Source organism: Leptinotarsa decemlineata, unplaced genomic scaffold (assembly GCF_025532065.1).
Source record: "Leptinotarsa decemlineata unplaced genomic scaffold, Ldec_3_MD MMD2_tig00000576_RagTag_RagTag, whole genome shotgun sequence".
Lineage (NCBI taxonomy): Eukaryota > Metazoa > Arthropoda > Insecta > Coleoptera > Chrysomelidae > Leptinotarsa > Leptinotarsa decemlineata.
In genome coordinates, this window is record NW_027412551.1 from 8,209,897 (window position 1) to 8,233,657 (window position 23,761).

The following is a 23,761-nucleotide window of genomic DNA, read 5'->3' on the forward strand; positions in this document are numbered from 1 at the left end:
CGAATGAAGCGGTTCATTTGTTTTTAAACAAAACACACACCTTGGCTTTGTTTTTGCAGACATTTTGAAGAGTATACCTTTCGACAGAACAGCACAACAGAAACAAACTAGTAGAAAGTAGAAATCTCTGTTTTATTCATGAAAGTTTGTCCCACTCCATTAGGGTATACTTACTACAGGTTATTCTACCTGAAGACCAGAATAATAATTTTTAGGAAAGGTATGTTAGAAAAGCGAAACTTTGACTGCTTCAAATACCTTCATGTTACAGTAAATATTACTATGATTTGAAACTGACACAAAATTAATTGATATAATGTGGTGTTATTTATATTAAACTAGTACTATGTTGCTGTATCGCCGCTGCCGTTGTTCCAATGTTTTGACAGAATCAGAATCAACGTACTTAGGCATGCGCAGCGTTATAGAACAGTGCTTTCAAAAAATTGTTCTACAGCGCCTTCTAGTGGCGAGTTACAGATAAATTGATAGCCTAAAAACCTTCTCTATGAAAAATTACTTATACATGTCAAGTTTCATCACGATCGGTTGAGCGATGTAGAAGTTTATCACTTACCAATCAACAAAGAAACATCCATTTATATTTAAAATGTTTATCGCGCTGACTGACGGTCTTTTCCCCATCAAAAATACAACTGACGATTTTCATCATAACTCTAAAAGTATAAAAATATACATGTAGGAATTTATTAAGGTATGAAATAAACTTATTTGTTGAATTTTCAATGAGGCACGTGACTGACATATAACCCCCCCTCGTCACTTCGGCTGACGATTATTTTTCAATACAGTGAAACAATAATTTAATGATTTATCCTTTAGCTCCACCGCTATCAGAACAGCTGACGTTCGGAGATGTAACTATAGGGTCTTCCAACAGGGACTTTCGAACTTTGACAATTTATAACGGTCATCTTGTTTATGCTACATCTGTCAAATTAGTTGTCATTCATTCAGTCTGTTTTGCCAAATCGCCATGTTCGGATAGATCATATCAATTGTTTTGTGATCCGAGTGATTTTTCTTATACATGTGATTCATTTTATATATAAAAGTCTCGGATGTTCTTATGATTGTTATAATGGTTATTTTAATCTATTTTATTTATACCACATATGATTAATTTTATGTCTACTTACACATCACCCTTTTGTTAACCATACTCATTATAAATTTTAGTATCTGAAGTTATAAAAATTTATTTACACCACGCACAAGCAACACCTGTTGCTTCTGTGGGTTTCCCAATGTTTATTTGCAAAATGTATAGCCTTGTTAAGCTTGTTGTTTTTCTTTTTGTGTAAATAAACGATGATGATGATCATTGAACAACACGTGCAAATGATAAACTTGTTTGATCACAATTGGTGTTCTGTTCGGGCAACGTACAGCGCGTTTCGCCCATATTACGGTCGCCATAAATGTCCTACCGCGAGGTCTATTCGCAATGTGGTAGATAAATTCGAGTCCACTGGTTCCTCAGACGATCGACCAAACGCAAGATCTGCCGAAAATATCGCCGCTGTCTGTGAGAGTGTTCAGAATAATTCGAGGCAGTCGAGTTCGCGTCGCTCACAAGATCTCGGCCTTTCGCAGACCACAACTTGGCTAAATTTGCGTCGTGACTTGGGCCTGCACCCGTACAAAATACAACTGACCCAGGAAGTGAAGATAAACGACCATAGACGACGTGTGTACGCTGAATGGGATCCGGAGCAGTTGGCAACTGACCCTTAGAGCGCCCGTACACGAGCGGTCGGAGCGACCACACAATTGCAGTCGCGTTCCAGCGAACTCAAGCCACCCATAAGAAATAGTGTACTACACGTACACGGGCGTTCACAAAAGTCAAAACGGGCCTCTGCAGTCAACTTGCTGCTGATCTCCGCCGAGATGTCATCAGCCATCTGCCGTCCTAACCACAAACTTGCAGTCGTACCCAAACGCGTACATATTGGTCTCACAGCATTACATTTTTGATGTCAGTTGCCTCAATTGCAAGTGCGGTTTATATGACCGCAAGTCGACCACAAAAATGTGGTTGGGTCAACTGCGAAGTGCAGTCAACCTGGCCACAATGTTATGGTTGTCTCAACTGCAAATATGTGGTCCGTGTACGGCCGGACTTACTTTCATCGAAAAATCCTCTTCAGCGATGAGGCCCATTTCTGGATGAATGGGTACGTGAACAAACAAAATTGTCGAATTTGGGAAGATACTAGCCCACATAAGATCAGAGAGCGATCAACGCATCCCGAAAAAGTCACTGTTTGATATGGATTTTGGGCTGGCGGCGTCATCGGTCCATATTTCTTTCAGAACGACGTTGGTCAGGCCATCACTGTTAACGGCGAGCACTATAGGTCGATAAATAAAAACTTCTTTCGGCCTGATTTGGGTGATCTGGACATCAACGATATGTGGTTTCAACAAGATGGCGCTACGAGCCACATTGGATATTCTGCACGAGCAATTTGAGGGCATGGTCATCTCATGTGGAAGTGATGTGAACTGGCCACCAAGATCGTGCGATTTGACACTGTTAAGACTTTTTCTTGTGGGGGTTTCTTAAGTTCGCAGGTGTACGCGAATAAGCCATAAATCACAGCAGTCCTCAAAGCTAATGTAACACATGCCATTGGTCGAATTCAGCCTTACTTATGTGCCAGTCATGTAAAATTGGACGGTTCGGATGCGCATTACCCAGAGAAGCCGTGGCGGACTTATTAATGATGTTATATTCCACACATAACGGTTAGATAATAATAATAATATGTCTTTATTCATCATAATAATAAGTACAAATTAAATAAAATTCAAAGAAATGATGAATAGGCGGAGTTCAGCTATGAGAGCTGCTTTTAAACCCAACCTCGATTGGTATGTATTTTTATTATTTTGTATTATATTCGGATATGTGGGAAATTGCCAAAATCTTTTGCATATGTCGTGTCCTATCACTGTCGTGTAAGAAACATGTCTTTCAACCTTTTTTTAAAGTATCTCAATGAACTTTCTTTAAAGTCTGTAGGGATGGTGTTATATAACTTTGCCGCATTGTAGGAGAAACTTCGAGTAAATATTGCTATGGAATGCCTGGGAATGAGCAAAGTATGCCTATTACGAGAAGTGCCACTGTGTGATAGTGCAACCAGTCTTTCACGTAAGTAAGGCGGATATCTCGAAACAAGAATTCTATGCGTGAAACTAAGCAAATGGATTGCTCTTAGATATTTGAGTGAAAGCCAGCCAGAATCTCGAAAGGACGGACTTATGTGATCATACTTCCGGATACCGTAGGAAAATCTGACACAACTATTTTGTATTCGCTGGAGTCGCATCACATCTAATTGTTGTAAGGCGGGTCCGTAGATACAATCGCAGTAAGCTAATCTTGAAAAAATAGGTGTTTCACAGAGATTCAACTTCAGACTTTTTGATAAAAGGTGTCTACTTGGATAAAGTTGTCTTAATACATTGAATGACGTTTTACACAGATGACTTACATGCTTCGTGAATCTCATGTCAGTATCTAACCACAAGCCCAGATTTTTACATTCATTCACAAAAGGTATTATGTTATTGTTGACACGGATCGACAATGACTCACACACAATATTTCTTTTACTTTTGGGACCAAATAACATGACCTGGGAGATCTTTGGATTGACAGTAAGATTATGTGCACAGGATACATCATATAGAGTTTTGAGGTTTCTGTTAATAAGCAGGTGTAATATCTTTAAAGTTGAATGAACTATACAATTGAGTATCATCGGCGTAGTGATGTATTTTACCAAAACTAACAAATTCATGGAAGTCACTAGTATAAATTGCAAAAAGGAGCGGTCCCAGGACTGAACCTTGCGGTACACCAAATTTTTTTGATATTTTTGTTGATTGGTTACCATCAAGGTAAGTTAATTGGGTCCTTCCGGATAGATAGCCGGAGTTTTATTATCTCGAAGTACTTCAAGAGATTTGAGAGTATTCCATGTTGCCTTAGAATTCTTCTGTCTAAGTACATAATTGAGATATACAGTTTTTTCACGGCGGATAGCACTAGATACATAATTACGCAATTCTTTATAGTATTCCCATGATATTGGTGTTCTCATTCTCTTGTATCGTTGGAGTGCTTTGTGTTTCAAATCGGTTTGAAATTGTTGAGGTAATCAGTGGAACATCATTGAGAAATTATATCAAATGTGTTTTTAAAAATATACATATGTTTAAAAAATATATGGCTAAATTGCGATTGTGAAAAAAGCTCTGGAACAAGTGTTATGTGTGCGGATTTACTTGAACTTCGAACTATTTTTCATAACATACGGTAAATAACTTACTTAGCAATTGGTGGATTTTCTGGCAAATATTCTTCAGGGTTGCGACTAGAACACTCAGGAACAGGTTGGAGTATTTGGTCATCCGGTTCGCTCTTTATTTCAGCACCATCATCGGGTCGGCTGAAATCAAAACAAAAATTAGTGTAATTCAACAGATAAAGATAATTGAACTGGGTAAAACACTATACAGAAAGTTAGAAAACTATCTCAAATAAAAGTGGCGAGGAAAGACTTGATTTTTGAAATGGATGAGGTAAAATGCCTACTAGCTACTGCGATAGAAAATGTCATACCCGAATCATGGAAAAAATGCATTAGACATACGATAAAAGAAAAAGGAGAAACTGGGGAATTTCGACAGTTGAATGGATATTGCAATTGAACTATTTATTAGGTTCGTTCCAACCTTGAGTCACAAACAGATTTCCAACTGTTTGTAAATCGTTGTCAACGCGCATGTCTGGTAAATATTGGTTTCTGATTAATTTGAAATTTCTGATTGGAACAGCTGATAGTTCAACTGAAGTTTGGCATGGAATTTCAACATAACCTTTAAAAATAATTTGGGAACGAAAGTTTTTGGCTTTCTACTACTCCATCTTTATACAAAAAAAGGGGATGAGGGAATCTTCCAAAGAAAGGAAGGAAGTAATCAATTTGAAAATAAGTAACTCTACATGGATGTGTAGATCATGCAAAGAAGTAACTTTCAGACAAACTGAAAGAATGTCCTCCTGAAACAGCTACTTTCATATAAACATTGAATTACACGAAAGAAAAAAAATTCTTTCGAAACAAATACTTCTTTATGAACACTGAATTATACAGAAGATACTTTTCTCTACTCAGTTTGTATTTCAAACATTCCACAACGAATGTCACTCCTAAAAATATAACCCCTTCAATTCTTCAAAAATAAATCTAATCAAAGTGTATTTCTGGAGAGTAAAAGAAGGTTGTAGTATTTTATATCTCTATTCTATTTACTAATCAACATGGAACTGGGAGGTCACCGCAATAATTAATTTGTATAATTAAAGATCTTCATATTTTAGGTTCACTCAAAGATTTCCTAATTTTTCCTGTGCCAGCAAATACATAATTTATTTTATAACAATTTTTGCAGGTTATGTTAATTGTAAGTTGCATGAACATAAAACAGAAACAGTAATACGGAATACGCATGCGTCAGATTGATGGTCAGAAGATAATCCTCAAACCATTCTGATAGATTTCGAACAGGTTTGAATCTTGGATGGAACAGAAAACTGATAGTTTACTAATGGTTGGAAACTCACGTTGGAACGCAATCACATTACTGCGCAGAATCCTGACTGTCAGAAACTGTTTCTGACGCTGGTTGGAACGAACCTATTATTAGCTCAAATCCACTAGAATCCACAATGCCGGAAATTACTTTTCGACAGCGTCTAGTCAGACGAATTTTGAAACAGCTCATTATCAACAAGGTCCTGATGAAGTGACCGTCATCGTACTCAAGAAGTGCGCAAATGCACTCGCACCAGTATTTTGCAGACTTTTCAACCTGTATTACAAGAAAGGGGCTTCTTCTTTTGTTGGAAGATTGGTCGCGTTCAGCCTATTCCCAAAAAGGGCAAAAAATTTCTCCAAATAACTAAAACCAGTCGCTTTGCTATCTGTGATATCAAAAATCATGGAGAAAGCCGTAAACCACCATATCCTCAAGACTTGGAAGACTTCAACATTTTGAGCTATCATCAATATGGCTTTCGGAAACAAAGTTCCACAGGCGACCTTCTTTCGTATGTCACCCATATTTGGAATGATGCAATCGAGAAACATGGAGAATCAAGAGCTCTTGCGCTTAATATTTCTAAAGCCTTTGAGTGTAGCATGGGGTTTGCTGGCCAAACTTTGATGATATTTTCAGCTTCAGCTTCTTGAAAGAGCGTTCCCTGCACGTGGCTCTGGATGAATATATCTCGAATATTTTCACCATCAACGCTGGTGTTCCCCGGGGATCCATATTGTCTCCAATCCTCTTTCTATTGTATATCAACGACTTATTGGAAAAAATCAAGAATCCAATACATTGCTTTGCTGACGACATCACACTTATCTCTACATTACATTTGGATCCCAGGATATCGGCTGCGGAAGCATATCTTCACCGGCAGCAGGACTAGCAGGAGGTTGAATATCTTAATGAGGATCTAGAAATTGGGGTTAAAGTAACCAGGTTCAATTCAATGCCACAAAAGCCCAAGCATCGGTTTTCTCCATGAAGATAAATGTCTCCGAACCGGATATAATAATGTCAGGTCCGCTTTCTGCTTCGATAAGTTTGTTGGGGGTTAAAATGGACACCAATATGTTTTGGCACAATCATGTCGCTGGAATTGCAAAGACTGTACACATCTCAGCAACTTTTGATGCTTTATAAAGCTAAGATCAGACCTTTAGAGTATTGTTCTCATGTATATAGCTCCGCTCCCAAACATACCCTGAAGCTGCTGGATTCTATCCAGAAAAGAGACATCCGCCTGATTGGAGACGCGAACATCACTTACAACCTTGACACTCTGGAACATCGAAGAAAGGTTGGAGATTTGTCTTTCTTCTATAGATACTTTCACAGAATGTGTTCAAGTGACTTGGCACATTTGATTCCACCAAAAGCGGTACATGAGTAGTGCTTGAGAGCTGAATAAATGAACAATAAACAATGGCATCACTAAAGAGACAATCGCAAGATTGCTCCTTGTGCGTGACATAGCCTCTAGAAATGATAAAAATAATTTTACAAAAATCTTTTATATAGCACATAACATACAAGTTAAATTCTCACAATCCAGGTCAATTGAATAACACAATCGGTTTGAAATGTCAGTAAATCTAACATTCATATTATGTTATTCTAAAACTCACCAATAATAATAAAAAATAATAAAATATCAATGTCATACATTCCTGCATTGATAGACAAAATCAAAGGTTACACAAAAAAAAATGTTAGAAACAAACAACCACATACAGACAGATCACTGAAGTTCATACTTGTTTATGAAGATATAAAATATTAAAGTTTTACACATTATATATAGGTATTGATAAACTAGGGAAATACAAATATTGAATAAATTAATAATATGAAATATACAAAATACAATAATATACATGTAATGAGTAGAATGCAGAAAGGGCCAAGGGTAAATATATATCAGGGTGAATTTTCGTTTTGGCACCCGGCGATTTTGAAAAAAAATTTTTAGTGTACTTACGTATTTTGATGCGTAGATCACGCCCTTAAAAGTTCAGAAAAGGGCAACTTTTCAGCCTTCATTTTCACAAAATAAACTATTTAAAAACACAAGTATTTATTCACTTGGTCACCTTTACACCTTATTCCTCCTTCTTTGACACTTTTCACTTTAATAATCAACATTTTTTCAATAAAAATGTTAAAAAATGTACGGAGCTGCTTTTTGGTTACATATCTCTGTATTTTTCGTTTTTAAGGTTAATGGTTGGTACGACTGATGCAATCCATATCTGTGTCCATATTCCTAAAGTAATTTAAATGTTTTTTACCTTCATTCTTTAGATCGTAAATTGGTTTTTGGTGGTGTATTACGAATTTGAAATAGTAGGCGACGGCAAATACCAACCGCTTTTTTCTGAAATGTCACTAGTAACTAACCTAAAAATAGAAGAATGTCACCAGGGGAAGCATTCGTTTTTAAATTGAGTTTTTTATAAGAAAAATGTTTATTATTGAAGTGAAAAGTGTCAAAGAAGGAGGAATAAGGTGTAAAGGTGACCTAGTGAATAGATGCTTGTGTTTTCAAATAGTTTATTTTGTGAAAAAGAAGACTGAAAAGTTTCCCTTTTCTGAACTTTGAGGGGCCGTAACTTTGTAAATAAGAGAAAGCGCCGCTTTTTTCTTTCGGATTCGTGATCTACGCATCAAAATACGTAAGTACACTCAAACCATTTTTTCAAAATCGCCGGATGCCATCAAAACGAAAATTTACCCTCTTTTATCTGGAGAACTGCGTTTATGTGGAACACACTTTCTGAGAACGTTTTTCCAAATGGATTTAAACTTCAGCGATTCAAATCCAATGTGAATCACCCCTTTCACACAAGCACCTTAAGCATTTTCCTGTAGTGCTTGTGTTTTGTCCTTAAAAAACCTCGAGTAATAGCGATCGCGATAGTTGCTCATCATCCGACGAGTTTTCTTCAGACGATAATGAATAATACAATACTGTAAATAATTTTGAACTTTTTGCTATGGTAGTGGTTTCTGTGTTCATTTCTTTTTGCGATTATTTACAGAATTTCACAAAAAAACAAAATAACTTCCGGAACCCAAACAGTTCTTATAACTAGATATTCAATAAAATGAAATAAAAAGCATTTTTCATTGGATTTTACCGCCGGATTAATGATTAACGTTGAATCGCGTTAAATCATATCAAAGGTAACGCTAATTACATCAACGTCCAACACGGTTCCCATAGAAAGAATGCTGAGTCTACGAAAGCGTACACCGATAGATAAGCCGACTTGCGAAGATTCCAGGGAACTGGCCGGCATTCATAATCAAACTTTCTTACTGTAAAGACGTACCTTTGTCTAATAATTTTGTTGTACTAAATAAATTGATTTTTAAAAAAGGACTTTGAGTGTTCGATAAGTTATTTGGCGCAGTCGGTAGGATAACCGGGATTGATTCGTATCGAACGGACAATTTTCGTATCAACGATTAATCGGTTATCGAACAGTTGGTGCTCGTTTGTTAAGGTGTTTGAAACGAAGTGGCTCCTTGGATATCAGGACACCCAATCTATCGAAGATTCGTGGAAGGCCCCATTAGCAGTGAACCAACGAAATTTGGAACCAATATTGTCCAAATTTGCAAGGAATACTACCTGGTGAAGACAAAAATTGTGAATCCAGAAGTTGACCTTATAGGATAATGCTCAGAGCCTCAATTTATTTAATGTGAGTACAACTTGATGTCTATTGAAAATTTAACAACAATTCTTGAAAATTTATCACTAGATATTCCTTCAGCTGACTCCTATCACCCATACCAATTTCCAAATATTTCAATCGAACCAGTTAGCATAAATTTTGAACAAAAAATGGCACAACAATTCAAACCAGAATACTTAAACTGTGTCCCTCAATTTGACGGAAACCCAAATGATCTGAACAGATACATTTCAGTTTGTGACAGTATAATTAGAACATTTTATGATGCTCAGAATCCTGACAATTTTCAGAACACTTATTTGTTGAATTCACTAATTTCAAAATTGACAGGAAATGCCAAATTAATTATTAATATACAGAATGTTTCTACATGGGATGACCTCAAAGCCACCCTGTCTAGAAACTTTGCAGACCAAAGAGATGAAACTTGCCTTAATAGGGACCTAGTAATGATGCGGCAACAAAATAATGAAAAACCTCAACAGTTTTATGACCGTTGCCTCAATCTGCTCAATTTACTTTGTAGTTATATAGATTTGCATGAGGTAGATGATGCTTCAAAAATTTTAAAGAGAACACTTTACAACAACCTAACTCTAAAAACATTTTTATCAGGGTTGAAAGAACCATTAGGTACTACTATCCGTTGTATGAGACCAAAATCACTTAATGAAGCATTACAATTAGTCACTCAAGAAGACAATATTCATTATTTCCAAAATTATACTAGCAGAACTTTAACCAGAGCAACTCCTGTAAACATTAGACCACCGTTACAACAACAAACTCAACCTGTTCAACAACAAAGATATTTTAATCCCATGCCAAGACAACCTTTCAATAATCATACTCAAAATAACCATTTCCGGGCGCAAAACAACTTCCCATCGCAACCAATTCCCATTCACTCGAAGCCAATCAATCAGCCACAAAAGTTCTTCACCAACTCACAAGTTTTTGGTAATAATCAGCAACAAAAACAAAACGTTTTCAAACCAAATCAAAATCGAACATTTCCACGACCTACCCCAATGAGTGTTTCCACTCGACAAACTTCAAACAACTTTCAACAAAATTCGCAAGGCTTCTTTCCAAGACAACCCCAACAAAAAAACTTTATTTCTGAAGAGCTATATAATACTGAATTAAATCAAGATGATAATTTTTCAGTAGATGACCAAAGTCAGTTCTGCCCCACTCACTCAGTAGATGACCAAAGTCAGTTCTGCCCCACTTACTCATTCGATGACCAAGGTCAAGGTCACGAAGAAAAAGCTTATTACGATTATTGCGAAAGTCAGCAGGTTCAGAATTTTGACGAAAACCCGCATTTTGATAAAAATTTTCAGAACCTGCCTCCAATGAACGACCAAACATAAATCCACAAATTATTCCCTTCAATACTTCCAATTCAGGAGAATTGCCATATATTTTATTACCTGACTATAATCTTAAGCTTTTAATTGATTCTGGGTCCACTAAATCATTTATTGATCCAGATATAGCCTTCAAAATTTTTCCAAATGCTATTAGAAATGACCCCTTTATAGTCTCTACTGTCTTTCAGAAATCAGCTCATAAACATAGCGCAATGGTACCTGCTTCAGAAATATTCAGATTACCAGAATCCCAAAACTTGAAATTCTATTTGTTCAAATTTCATAATGTATTTGACGGTTTGCTAGGACTTGACAATCTGAAACTGCTTCAAGCGAATTTGAACTTCAGTAAAAATCTTCTTGTAACTCCTTATACCCAAATCAAACTGAAGTACCATAAAACTCAAAACAATCTTAATTTAATCACAGTTGCACCTCGAACAGAACAAGTTATACAAATAAAAACTTCAATTGCTAAAGGTGAAATAATAATACCCCATCAAAAATTTCACAATTGCGAAATTCCGGAATGCTTAACGTTAGCAAAAAATGGCAAAGCATTGACAACAATCTTAAACAATACAACATCTCCCGTAGTCTTGGATTTTTCAGAACCTATTTCAGTAGAAAAATTCAATCGAAAATTCATAGAAGAAGTAAATTTCAATAATTTCGATGATTCCGAAAAAACGAATTTTGACTTCACTAATTTTCGCACAGACCACCTAAACGAAGAAGAAAAACATTACATCTTCAACTTATGTAAGGAATTTTCTGATATCTTCTATCAGGAAAACATGCCCCTTACTTTTACAAGTAAAATTAAACATAACATAAAAACTTTCGATGAAACTCCTGTTTATTCCAAATCTTACAGATACCCATTCATACATAAACAAGAGGTTGAAAGTCAAATTAAGAAAATGTTAGACCAAAAAATTATACACCCTGGTCATCACCGATTTGGGTTGTGCCCAAAAAGGCGGACGCTTCTGGGAAGCAAAAATGGAGGGTAGTCGTAGACTACCGAAAACTCAATGAAAAGACAATCGACGACAAATACCCACTTCCAAATATTACTGACCTTTTAGACAAACTAGGAAGGTGTCAATATTTTACTACCTTAGATCTTGCAAGTGGATTTCATCAAATCGAAATGGATGAACAAGATATTGAAAAAACAGCTTTCAATACTGAAAACGGACACTATGAATATCTGAGAATGCCGTTTGGGCTGAAAAATGCTCCAGCCACCTTCCAACGTGTGATGGATAACATTCTTCGCGGTATTCAAAACGAAAAATGTTTGGTATATCTCGATGATATAATAGTTTTTTCAACTTCCCTGCAAGAACACATAGAACGGTTACGATCTGTGTTCCAGAAACTAAGAGAGTCTAACTTTAAAATACAGTTAGACAAATCTGAGTTTTTGCGTAAAGAAGTTGCATATCTAGGCCATATTGTCACCCCTAACGGAGTTAAACCTAACCCCGATAAAATAATTGCCATAAAAAATTATCCATTGCCAAAAACCACGAAACAAATCAAAGGATTCCTCGGACTCCTTGGCTACTATCGGAGATTCATCAATAACTTTTCTAAAATCACAAAACCTTTAACGAAATGTCTGAAGAAGGGAGCGAAAATCGAACATGATGAAGAATTTCTTTCATGCTTCGAGACTTGTAAAAATCTTTTGATAAATGAGCCTATCTTGCAATATCCCGACTTCACAAAACCATTTAATTTGACCACCGATGCAAGTAATGTTGCATTAGGCGCCATCTTGTCCCAGGGACCGATAGGTAATGACTTACCCGTGGCGTATGCCTCGAGAACGCTGAATGATTCAGAACAGAATTATTCGGTTATTGAAAAAGAACTGTTGGCAATCGTTTGGGCTACGAAATATTTTCGCCCATACCTGTTTGGACGGAAATTTAACATTTTAACTGACCACAAGCCGTTACAATGGTTGTTTTCGCTAAAAGATCCAAATTCGAAACTATTGCGATGGCGTATTAAACTCGACGAGTACGATTATAATATAATTTACAAAAAGGGCAAACTAAACACAAATGCAGACGCCCTATCACGTATAGAAATTCACACCAAAGAAACAAGGACTTTCTGGGACGAATTAGACGAAATACTCGGAGATGCACGTTTAGCTCCTCAGTCTACAACTTTTGGTAACCAACCAAATCCTATCCATCCAGTCCTAGGAACCCCTGAATATCAGCCCTCTTTTGATATCCAAACCATCGGAGATCCTTTGCCAGACCTAGACGACGTATCTGTTATGGTAAATGTAGGCGATGATGCCGTTGAGAATAATACTGACAGACTCAACGAAGACATTGCCTCAATTCAGGTTTCACCTGACGTAGAACCGCCAATGAACACCCAATCAGAACCTCCTGATCAGCCAGGACCCCCTGCCCAAGCAATACTTCTCAACCAACCAATATCTCTCAACCAACCAGAACCTCCTGACCAAGCTGAAAATGACCAATCGGAACTTCCCATACAAATAGAACCACCAGTAGAAGACGATAACACGGTACATACCAATCAAGAACAAAATCCTGTAGTAGACATACCGATCTCTGAAACTGCGGTTAATTATGGTCAAAATCAAATTATTTTCAGTTCAACCTTACATAGTCCCGCTAAACCAAAAATTACTATATTATTTGGTAAAAAGAAACGAATTACTGTACAAATATCGCAGGAAAAATTCGAAGAAGACATTATTAAATTTGTTACGGAATATGTATCCCCTAATGTTCAATATCACATATTCTTCGAAAAACCCAATGACTACGAACGTTTTTCTGCCGTAATATCAAAAAATTTTAAATGGCCATCACTTAAATTCAAAAAATGTAATTCGAAGCTCATAGATGTCACTTCAAACAAAGATGCCGAAGAAATTATTAAAAATTATCATGAAAGCAAAACTAATCACCGCGGAATTGATGAAACCGAACAAAGAATCAAAAGTAAATATTATTGGCCATTCTTGAAAAATTCAGTCCAGACCTATATTAACGAATGTGAGATTTGCCAACAAAGCAAATATGAGAGAAATCCTATTAGAATGAAAATGAACATAACCCCTACCGCGACAAAGCCTTTTGAAATAATTCATCTCGATACGTTCACTATAGAAAAATCAAAATTTCTAACTATAATAGACACGTTTTCTAAATACGCTCAAGCGTACTACCTAACATCAGTGAATGGAACGGAAATTGTAGATAACCTAATACAATTCTTTTCCCATCACGGAGTGCCCAAACAGATCATAGTGGATAACGGTAGTGAATTTAAAAACTTTGTAGTCCTTGAACTACTAAAATTACACAAAATCAATGTTCACTTCATATCCCCTGATCACCCACAGTCTAACGGAATGATCGAAAGGCTCCATTCCACGCTAATCGAACACATCCGTTTACTCAACACCCAAGGATACCTAAAATCACCTGCTAAAATGAAAATGAAATATGCAATTTTAGCATATAACAATTCAATTCATTCAACCACGAAATTAAAACCCATCGATATCATCAATGGTCATATCGATAACGAAAATCCCTTCAGCGTTGATATTGACCAAATCCTGCTCAATGACTATATAAATAGTCATAAAGAGAAAACAAAAATCCTTTACTCTAAAATCAACAGAGACCTTGTTCGAAATAAAGAAAAAACCATCGAAAGAGTAAATAAAAGCCGTGACGACCCCGCGATCTTTGAACCAAATCAAACTGTTTTTGTCAAAAAACATCAACGTCAAAAGAATGCTAATAAATTCAACAAGCCAACCACTTTAAAAACGGTAAATAATCAGTCTAAAACAGTTTCGACAAACTCCCAAGAAAAGGTTCATATGGACAACCTAAAACGTCCTCTTAAGAAAACATACAATTTTTAAGTTCAACATTATATATTATTTCAGATTTCCTGTTGTCTTTGGACTTCATGAAAAAATTACTGTAAGAAATTTGGAAAATAATCCAGGCCTAATCCCACTGAAACTAGGAACCGCTAAAATCGAAGAATACACCCACACTCTGATTCATTATTATGATCTGTCTCCGATTATTATCGAAATCAATAAGCTTCAATCACAATCAAATGTACTGATGAGTACTATTACAAAAAATAAAGATTATCTCCATGACACTTCAAATTACTTGAAAATTTTGACATTTACCAAAGAGAAAGTAGAAAGTAAATTGAAAGAAATTATACCCCATCCTCAACGAACAAAACGAGGTCTCATCAATGGTATAGGTTCAATATTTAAGTCTATCACTGGAAATCTTGATTCCGCTGATGGCGAAAGATACGAAAACCTGATCAGAGAACTTCAAGATAACCAGAGTAAATTGAGTAACAGCATTAAAAAGCAAAACAGTCTAACCATCGATTTGATAAATAAATTCAATGACACAGTTCAACAGATAAGTCATAATGAAAAATTGTTGGATTCAAAGATTCGACAAATTTTTCACATAATAAATCAAACTACATACAGAGAAAATTCAACTTTTATCAAGGATATTTTGATTCAAATCATAAACATGTATGAAATAATCAATTCAATATTGCAAGATGTCGAAAATTCGATCTCATTTTCCAAATTGAAAATAATGCATCCAAGTATAATATAAACGGCTGATCTTTATAAGGAACTACTGAAGATTCAAAAAGAGTTAAAACAAGAGCAACTACCATTTTCAGTGACCTTAGATAACACGCTCATGTTCGAAAATATAATAAGAATCAAAAGTTACATATTGAATAATAAAATTACCTATATTCTAGACGTTCCTATCATGCATCCTTATTCTTTCGAATACTACCATTTATATGCCATACCCACTCCCACAAGGAGTCAGTTTAAGGCTATAATTCCTCGAAAAAGATATTTATTGAGAAGTCAGTTGTACTATACATTCCAAAACGACGAATGTCTACGAGTTTCACCGCAATTCTATACTTGCAAAAAATTACACCTTCAAGAAATCGAAAAAAACAACCCAGCATGCGAGATTCAGATGCTGAGTGTACAGAATATAACATCTTGCAATCGAGTTCGAATAGAGCTCACCAAACCAATCTTCAATAGACTGGAAGATTCCAATCAATGGATCGTATTACTGCCATCCATGGAGACCCTTAAGTTCATCTGTGAAGAACAAGAAGAGATTTTAAAACTCACCGGAACCTACTTAATAGAAATTCCAGTAGGTTGCCAAATAATCTGCCAGAAGGAAATAATCGCCAACGATAGAATTTCTACAGTCCCGAAACAGCCAATCCTACTGCCTGATCTGAGCCTAGAAGTCGAATCCATTCCAAACCTGAATTCCAGCCTTCAGTTAGAGGATATTAAACTGGACGAACTTCATGAAATTAAAACTCAAATTATTAATAATCAACCAGACGTGTCATTTGGAAGAATTTCACACACCCCTAGTTTGTGGACAATAGCTATTTACTTAGTATTGTTCACAGTATTGCTGTACATCTGTTATAGGAAGCTGATATTGCCATGGTATATCCATAGACGACCCAGTCAAGGCTCAAGAGGAGACATAGAACTTTCCGATGTTCAACTCCCTCGCTAACCCTCCGGAGTTATATTTTGTGGGGGAGGAATTACATCAACGTCCAACACGGTTCCCATAGAAAGAATGCTGAGTCTACGAAAGCGTACACCGATAGATAAGCCGACTTGCGAAGATTCCAGGGAACTGGCCGGCATTCATAATCAAACTTTCTTACTGTAAAGACGTACCTTTGTCTAATAATTTTGTTGTACTAAATAAATTGATTTTTAAAAAAGGACTTTGAGTGTTCGATAAGTTATTTGGCGCAGTCGGTAGGATAACCGGGATTGATTCGTATCGAACGGACAATTTTCGTATCAACGATTAATCGGTTATCGAACAGTTGGTGCTCGTTTGTTAAGGTGTTTGAAACGAAGTGGCTCCTTGGATATCAGGACACCCAATCTATCGAAGATTCGTGGAAGGCCCCATTAGCAGTGAACCAACGAAATTTGGAACCAATATTGTCCAAATTTGCAAGGAATACTACCTGGTGAAGACAAAAATTGTGAATCCAGAAGTTGACCTTATAGGATAATGCTCAGAGCCTCAATTTATTTAATGTGAGTACAACTTGATGTCTATTGAAAATTTAACAACAATTCTTGAAAATTTATCACTAGATATTCCTTCAGCTGACTCCTATCACCCATACCAATTTCCAAATATTTCAATCGAACCAGTTAGCATAAATTTTGAACAAAAAATGGCACAACAATTCAAACCAGAATACTTAAACTGTGTCCCTCAATTTGACGGAAACCCAAATGATCTGAACAGATACATTTCAGTTTGTGACAGTATAATTAGAACATTTTATGATGCTCAGAATCCTGACAATTTTCAGAACACTTATTTGTTGAATTCACTAATTTCAAAATTGACAGGAAATGCCAAATTAATTATTAATATACAGAATGTTTCTACATGGGATGACCTCAAAGCCACCCTGTCTAGAAACTTTGCAGACCAAAGAGATGAAACTTGCCTTAATAGGGACCTAGTAATGATGCGGCAACAAAATAATGAAAAACCTCAACAGTTTTATGACCGTTGCCTCAATCTGCTCAATTTACTTTGTAGTTATATAGATTTGCATGAGGTAGATGATGCTTCAAAAATTTTAAAGAGAACACTTTACAACAACCTAACTCTAAAAACATTTTTATCAGGGTTGAAAGAACCATTAGGTACTACTATCCGTTGTATGAGACCAAAATCACTTAATGAAGCATTACAATTAGTCACTCAAGAAGACAATATTCATTATTTCCAAAATTATACTAGCAGAACTTTAACCAGAGCAACTCCTGTAAACATTAGACCACCGTTACAACAACAAACTCAACCTGTTCAACAACAAAGATATTTTAATCCCATGCCAAGACAACCTTTCAATAATCATACTCAAAATAACCATTTCCGGGCGCAAAACAACTTCCCATCGCAACCAATTCCCATTCACTCGAAGCCAATCAATCAGCCACAAAAGTTCTTCACCAACTCACAAGTTTTTGGTAATAATCAGCAACAAAAACAAAACGTTTTCAAACCAAATCAAAATCGAACATTTCCACGACCTACCCCAATGAGTGTTTCCACTCGACAAACTTCAAACAACTTTCAACAAAATTCGCAAGGCTTCTTTCCAAGACAACCCCAACAAAAAAACTTTATTTCTGAAGAGCTATATAATACTGAATTAAATCAAGATGATAATTTTTCAGTAGATGACCAAAGTCAGTTCTGCCCCACTCACTCAGTAGATGACCAAAGTCAGTTCTGCCCCACTTACTCATTCGATGACCAAGGTCAAGGTCACGAAGAAAAAGCTTATTACGATTATTGCGAAAGTCAGCAGGTTCAGAATTTTGACGAAAACCCGCATTTTGATAAAAATTTTCAGAACCTGCCTCCAATGAACGACCAAACATAAATCCACAAATTATTCCCTTCAATACTTCCAATTCAGGAGAATTGCCATATATTTTATTACCTGACTATAATCTTAAGCTTTTAATTGATTCTGGGTCCACTAAATCATTTATTGATCCAGATATAGCCTTCAAAATTTTTCCAAATGCTATTAGAAATGACCCCTTTATAGTCTCTACTGTCTTTCAGAAATCAGCTCATAAACATAGCGCAATGGTACCTGCTTCAGAAATATTCAGATTACCAGAATCCCAAAACTTGAAATTCTATTTGTTCAAATTTCATAATGTATTTGACGGTTTGCTAGGACTTGACAATCTGAAACTGCTTCAAGCGAATTTGAACTTCAGTAAAAATCTTCTTGTAACTCCTTATACCCAAATCAAACTGAAGTACCATAAAACTCAAAACAATCTTAATTTAATCACAGTTGCACCTCGAACAGAACAAGTTATACAAATAAAAACTTCAATTGCTAAAGGTGAAATAATAATACCCCATCAAAAATTTCACAATTGCGAAATTCCGGAATGCTTAACGTTAGCAAAAAATGGCAAAGCATTGACAACAATCTTAAACAATACAACATCTCCCGTAGTCTTGGATTTTTCAGAACCTATTTCAGTAGAAAAATTCAATCGAAAATTCATAGAAGAAGTAAATTTCAATAATTTCGATGATTCCGAAAAAACGAATTTTGACTTCACTAATTTTCGCACAGACCACCTAAACGAAGAAGAAAAACATTACATCTTCAACTTATGTAAGGAATTTTCTGATATCTTCTATCAGGAAAACATGCCCCTTACTTTTACAAGTAAAATTAAACATAACATAAAAACTTTCGATGAAACTCCTGTTTATTCCAAATCTTACAGATACCCATTCATACATAAACAAGAGGTTGAAAGTCAAATTAAGAAAATGTTAGACCAAAAAATTATACACCCTGGTCATCACCGATTTGGGTTGTGCCCAAAAAGGCGGACGCTTCTGGGAAGCAAAAATGGAGGGTAGTCGTAGACTACCGAAAACTCAATGAAAAGACAATCGACGACAAATACCCACTTCCAAATATTACTGACCTTTTAGACAAACTAGGAAGGTGTCAATATTTTACTACCTTAGATCTTGCAAGTGGATTTCATCAAATCGAAATGGATGAACAAGATATTGAAAAAACAGCTTTCAATACTGAAAACGGACACTATGAATATCTGAGAATGCCGTTTGGGCTGAAAAATGCTCCAGCCACCTTCCAACGTGTGATGGATAACATTCTTCGCGGTATTCAAAACGAAAAATGTTTGGTATATCTCGATGATATAATAGTTTTTTCAACTTCCCTGCAAGAACACATAGAACGGTTACGATCTGTGTTCCAGAAACTAAGAGAGTCTAACTTTAAAATACAGTTAGACAAATCTGAGTTTTTGCGTAAAGAAGTTGCATATCTAGGCCATATTGTCACCCCTAACGGAGTTAAACCTAACCCCGATAAAATAATTGCCATAAAAAATTATCCATTGCCAAAAACCACGAAACAAATCAAAGGATTCCTCGGACTCCTTGGCTACTATCGGAGATTCATCAATAACTTTTCTAAAATCACAAAACCTTTAACGAAATGTCTGAAGAAGGGAGCGAAAATCGAACATGATGAAGAATTTCTTTCATGCTTCGAGACTTGTAAAAATCTTTTGATAAATGAGCCTATCTTGCAATATCCCGACTTCACAAAACCATTTAATTTGACCACCGATGCAAGTAATGTTGCATTAGGCGCCATCTTGTCCCAGGGACCGATAGGTAATGACTTACCCGTGGCGTATGCCTCGAGAACGCTGAATGATTCAGAACAGAATTATTCGGTTATTGAAAAAGAACTGTTGGCAATCGTTTGGGCTACGAAATATTTTCGCCCATACCTGTTTGGACGGAAATTTAACATTTTAACTGACCACAAGCCGTTACAATGGTTGTTTTCGCTAAAAGATCCAAATTCGAAACTATTGCGATGGCGTATTAAACTCGACGAGTACGATTATAATATAATTTACAAAAAGGGCAAACTAAACACAAATGCAGACGCCCTATCACGTATAGAAATTCACACCAAAGAAACAAGGACTTTCTGGGACGAATTAGACGAAATACTCGGAGATGCACGTTTAGCTCCTCAGTCTACAACTTTTGGTAACCAACCAAATCCTATCCATCCAGTCCTAGGAACCCCTGAATATCAGCCCTCTTTTGATATCCAAACCATCGGAGATCCTTTGCCAGACCTAGACGACGTATCTGTTATGGTAAATGTAGGCGATGATGCCGTTGAGAATAATACTGACAGACTCAACGAAGACATTGCCTCAATTCAGGTTTCACCTGACGTAGAACCGCCAATGAACACCCAATCAGAACCTCCTGATCAGCCAGGACCCCCTGCCCAAGCAATACTTCTCAACCAACCAATATCTCTCAACCAACCAGAACCTCCTGACCAAGCTGAAAATGACCAATCGGAACTTCCCATACAAATAGAACCACCAGTAGAAGACGATAACACGGTACATACCAATCAAGAACAAAATCCTGTAGTAGACATACCGATCTCTGAAACTGCGGTTAATTATGGTCAAAATCAAATTATTTTCAGTTCAACCTTACATAGTCCCGCTAAACCAAAAATTACTATATTATTTGGTAAAAAGAAACGAATTACTGTACAAATATCGCAGGAAAAATTCGAAGAAGACATTATTAAATTTGTTACGGAATATGTATCCCCTAATGTTCAATATCACATATTCTTCGAAAAACCCAATGACTACGAACGTTTTTCTGCCGTAATATCAAAAAATTTTAAATGGCCATCACTTAAATTCAAAAAATGTAATTCGAAGCTCATAGATGTCACTTCAAACAAAGATGCCGAAGAAATTATTAAAAATTATCATGAAAGCAAAACTAATCACCGCGGAATTGATGAAACCGAACAAAGAATCAAAAGTAAATATTATTGGCCATTCTTGAAAAATTCAGTCCAGACCTATATTAACGAATGTGAGATTTGCCAACAAAGCAAATATGAGAGAAATCCTATTAGAATGAAAATGAACATAACCCCTACCGCGACAAAGCCTTTTGAAATAATTCATCTCGATACGTTCACTATAGAAAAATCAAAATTTCTAACTATAATAGACACGTTTTCTAAATACGCTCAAGCGTACTACCTAACATCAGTGAATGGAACGGAAATTGTAGATAACCTAATACAATTCTTTTCCCATCACGGAGTGCCCAAACAGATCATAGTGGATAACGGTAGTGAATTTAAAAACTTTGTAGTCCTTGAACTACTAAAATTACACAAAATCAATGTTCACTTCATATCCCCTGATCACCCACAGTCTAACGGAATGATCGAAAGGCTCCATTCCACGCTAATCGAACACATCCGTTTACTCAACACCCAAGGATACCTAAAATCACCTGCTAAAATGAAAATGAAATATGCAATTTTAGCATATAACAATTCAATTCATTCAACCACGAAATTAAAACCCATCGATATCATCAATGGTCATATCGATAACGAAAATCCCTTCAGCGTTGATATTGACCAAATCCTGCTCAATGACTATATAAATAGTCATAAAGAGAAAACAAAAATCCTTTACTCTAAAATCAACAGAGACCTTGTTCGAAATAAAGAAAAAACCATCGAAAGAGTAAATAAAAGCCGTGACGACCCCGCGATCTTTGAACCAAATCAAACTGTTTTTGTCAAAAAACATCAACGTCAAAAGAATGCTAATAAATTCAACAAGCCAACCACTTTAAAAACGGTAAATAATCAGTCTAAAACAGTTTCGACAAACTCCCAAGAAAAGGTTCATATGGACAACCTAAAACGTCCTCTTAAGAAAACATACAATTTTTAAGTTCAACATTATATATTATTTCAGATTTCCTGTTGTCTTTGGACTTCATGAAAAAATTACTGTAAGAAATTTGGAAAATAATCCAGGCCTAATCCCACTGAAACTAGGAACCGCTAAAATCGAAGAATACACCCACACTCTGATTCATTATTATGATCTGTCTCCGATTATTATCGAAATCAATAAGCTTCAATCACAATCAAATGTACTGATGAGTACTATTACAAAAAATAAAGATTATCTCCATGACACTTCAAATTACTTGAAAATTTTGACATTTACCAAAGAGAAAGTAGAAAGTAAATTGAAAGAAATTATACCCCATCCTCAACGAACAAAACGAGGTCTCATCAATGGTATAGGTTCAATATTTAAGTCTATCACTGGAAATCTTGATTCCGCTGATGGCGAAAGATACGAAAACCTGATCAGAGAACTTCAAGATAACCAGAGTAAATTGAGTAACAGCATTAAAAAGCAAAACAGTCTAACCATCGATTTGATAAATAAATTCAATGACACAGTTCAACAGATAAGTCATAATGAAAAATTGTTGGATTCAAAGATTCGACAAATTTTTCACATAATAAATCAAACTACATACAGAGAAAATTCAACTTTTATCAAGGATATTTTGATTCAAATCATAAACATGTATGAAATAATCAATTCAATATTGCAAGATGTCGAAAATTCGATCTCATTTTCCAAATTGAAAATAATGCATCCAAGTATAATATAAACGGCTGATCTTTATAAGGAACTACTGAAGATTCAAAAAGAGTTAAAACAAGAGCAACTACCATTTTCAGTGACCTTAGATAACACGCTCATGTTCGAAAATATAATAAGAATCAAAAGTTACATATTGAATAATAAAATTACCTATATTCTAGACGTTCCTATCATGCATCCTTATTCTTTCGAATACTACCATTTATATGCCATACCCACTCCCACAAGGAGTCAGTTTAAGGCTATAATTCCTCGAAAAAGATATTTATTGAGAAGTCAGTTGTACTATACATTCCAAAACGACGAATGTCTACGAGTTTCACCGCAATTCTATACTTGCAAAAAATTACACCTTCAAGAAATCGAAAAAAACAACCCAGCATGCGAGATTCAGATGCTGAGTGTACAGAATATAACATCTTGCAATCGAGTTCGAATAGAGCTCACCAAACCAATCTTCAATAGACTGGAAGATTCCAATCAATGGATCGTATTACTGCCATCCATGGAGACCCTTAAGTTCATCTGTGAAGAACAAGAAGAGATTTTAAAACTCACCGGAACCTACTTAATAGAAATTCCAGTAGGTTGCCAAATAATCTGCCAGAAGGAAATAATCGCCAACGATAGAATTTCTACAGTCCCGAAACAGCCAATCCTACTGCCTGATCTGAGCCTAGAAGTCGAATCCATTCCAAACCTGAATTCCAGCCTTCAGTTAGAGGATATTAAACTGGACGAACTTCATGAAATTAAAACTCAAATTATTAATAATCAACCAG

At 35.9% G+C, this 23,761-nt stretch overlaps 1 protein-coding gene across 16 annotated transcripts in view; it reads right to left on the minus strand.

Annotated features, from left to right (window-relative positions):
* Positions 1–23,761, minus strand: part of LOC111511485 (uncharacterized) — a 147,192-nt gene that overhangs the window by 11,704 nt on the left and 111,727 nt on the right. For all 16 annotated transcript variants that reach the window (XM_074174354.1, XM_074174350.1, XM_074174344.1 and 13 more), the window contains one exon: positions 4,368–4,487. In XM_074174354.1, coding sequence (XP_074030455.1) covers positions 4,368–4,487 — 120 coding nt within the window. The remainder of the gene's footprint in view (positions 1–4,367; positions 4,488–23,761) is intronic.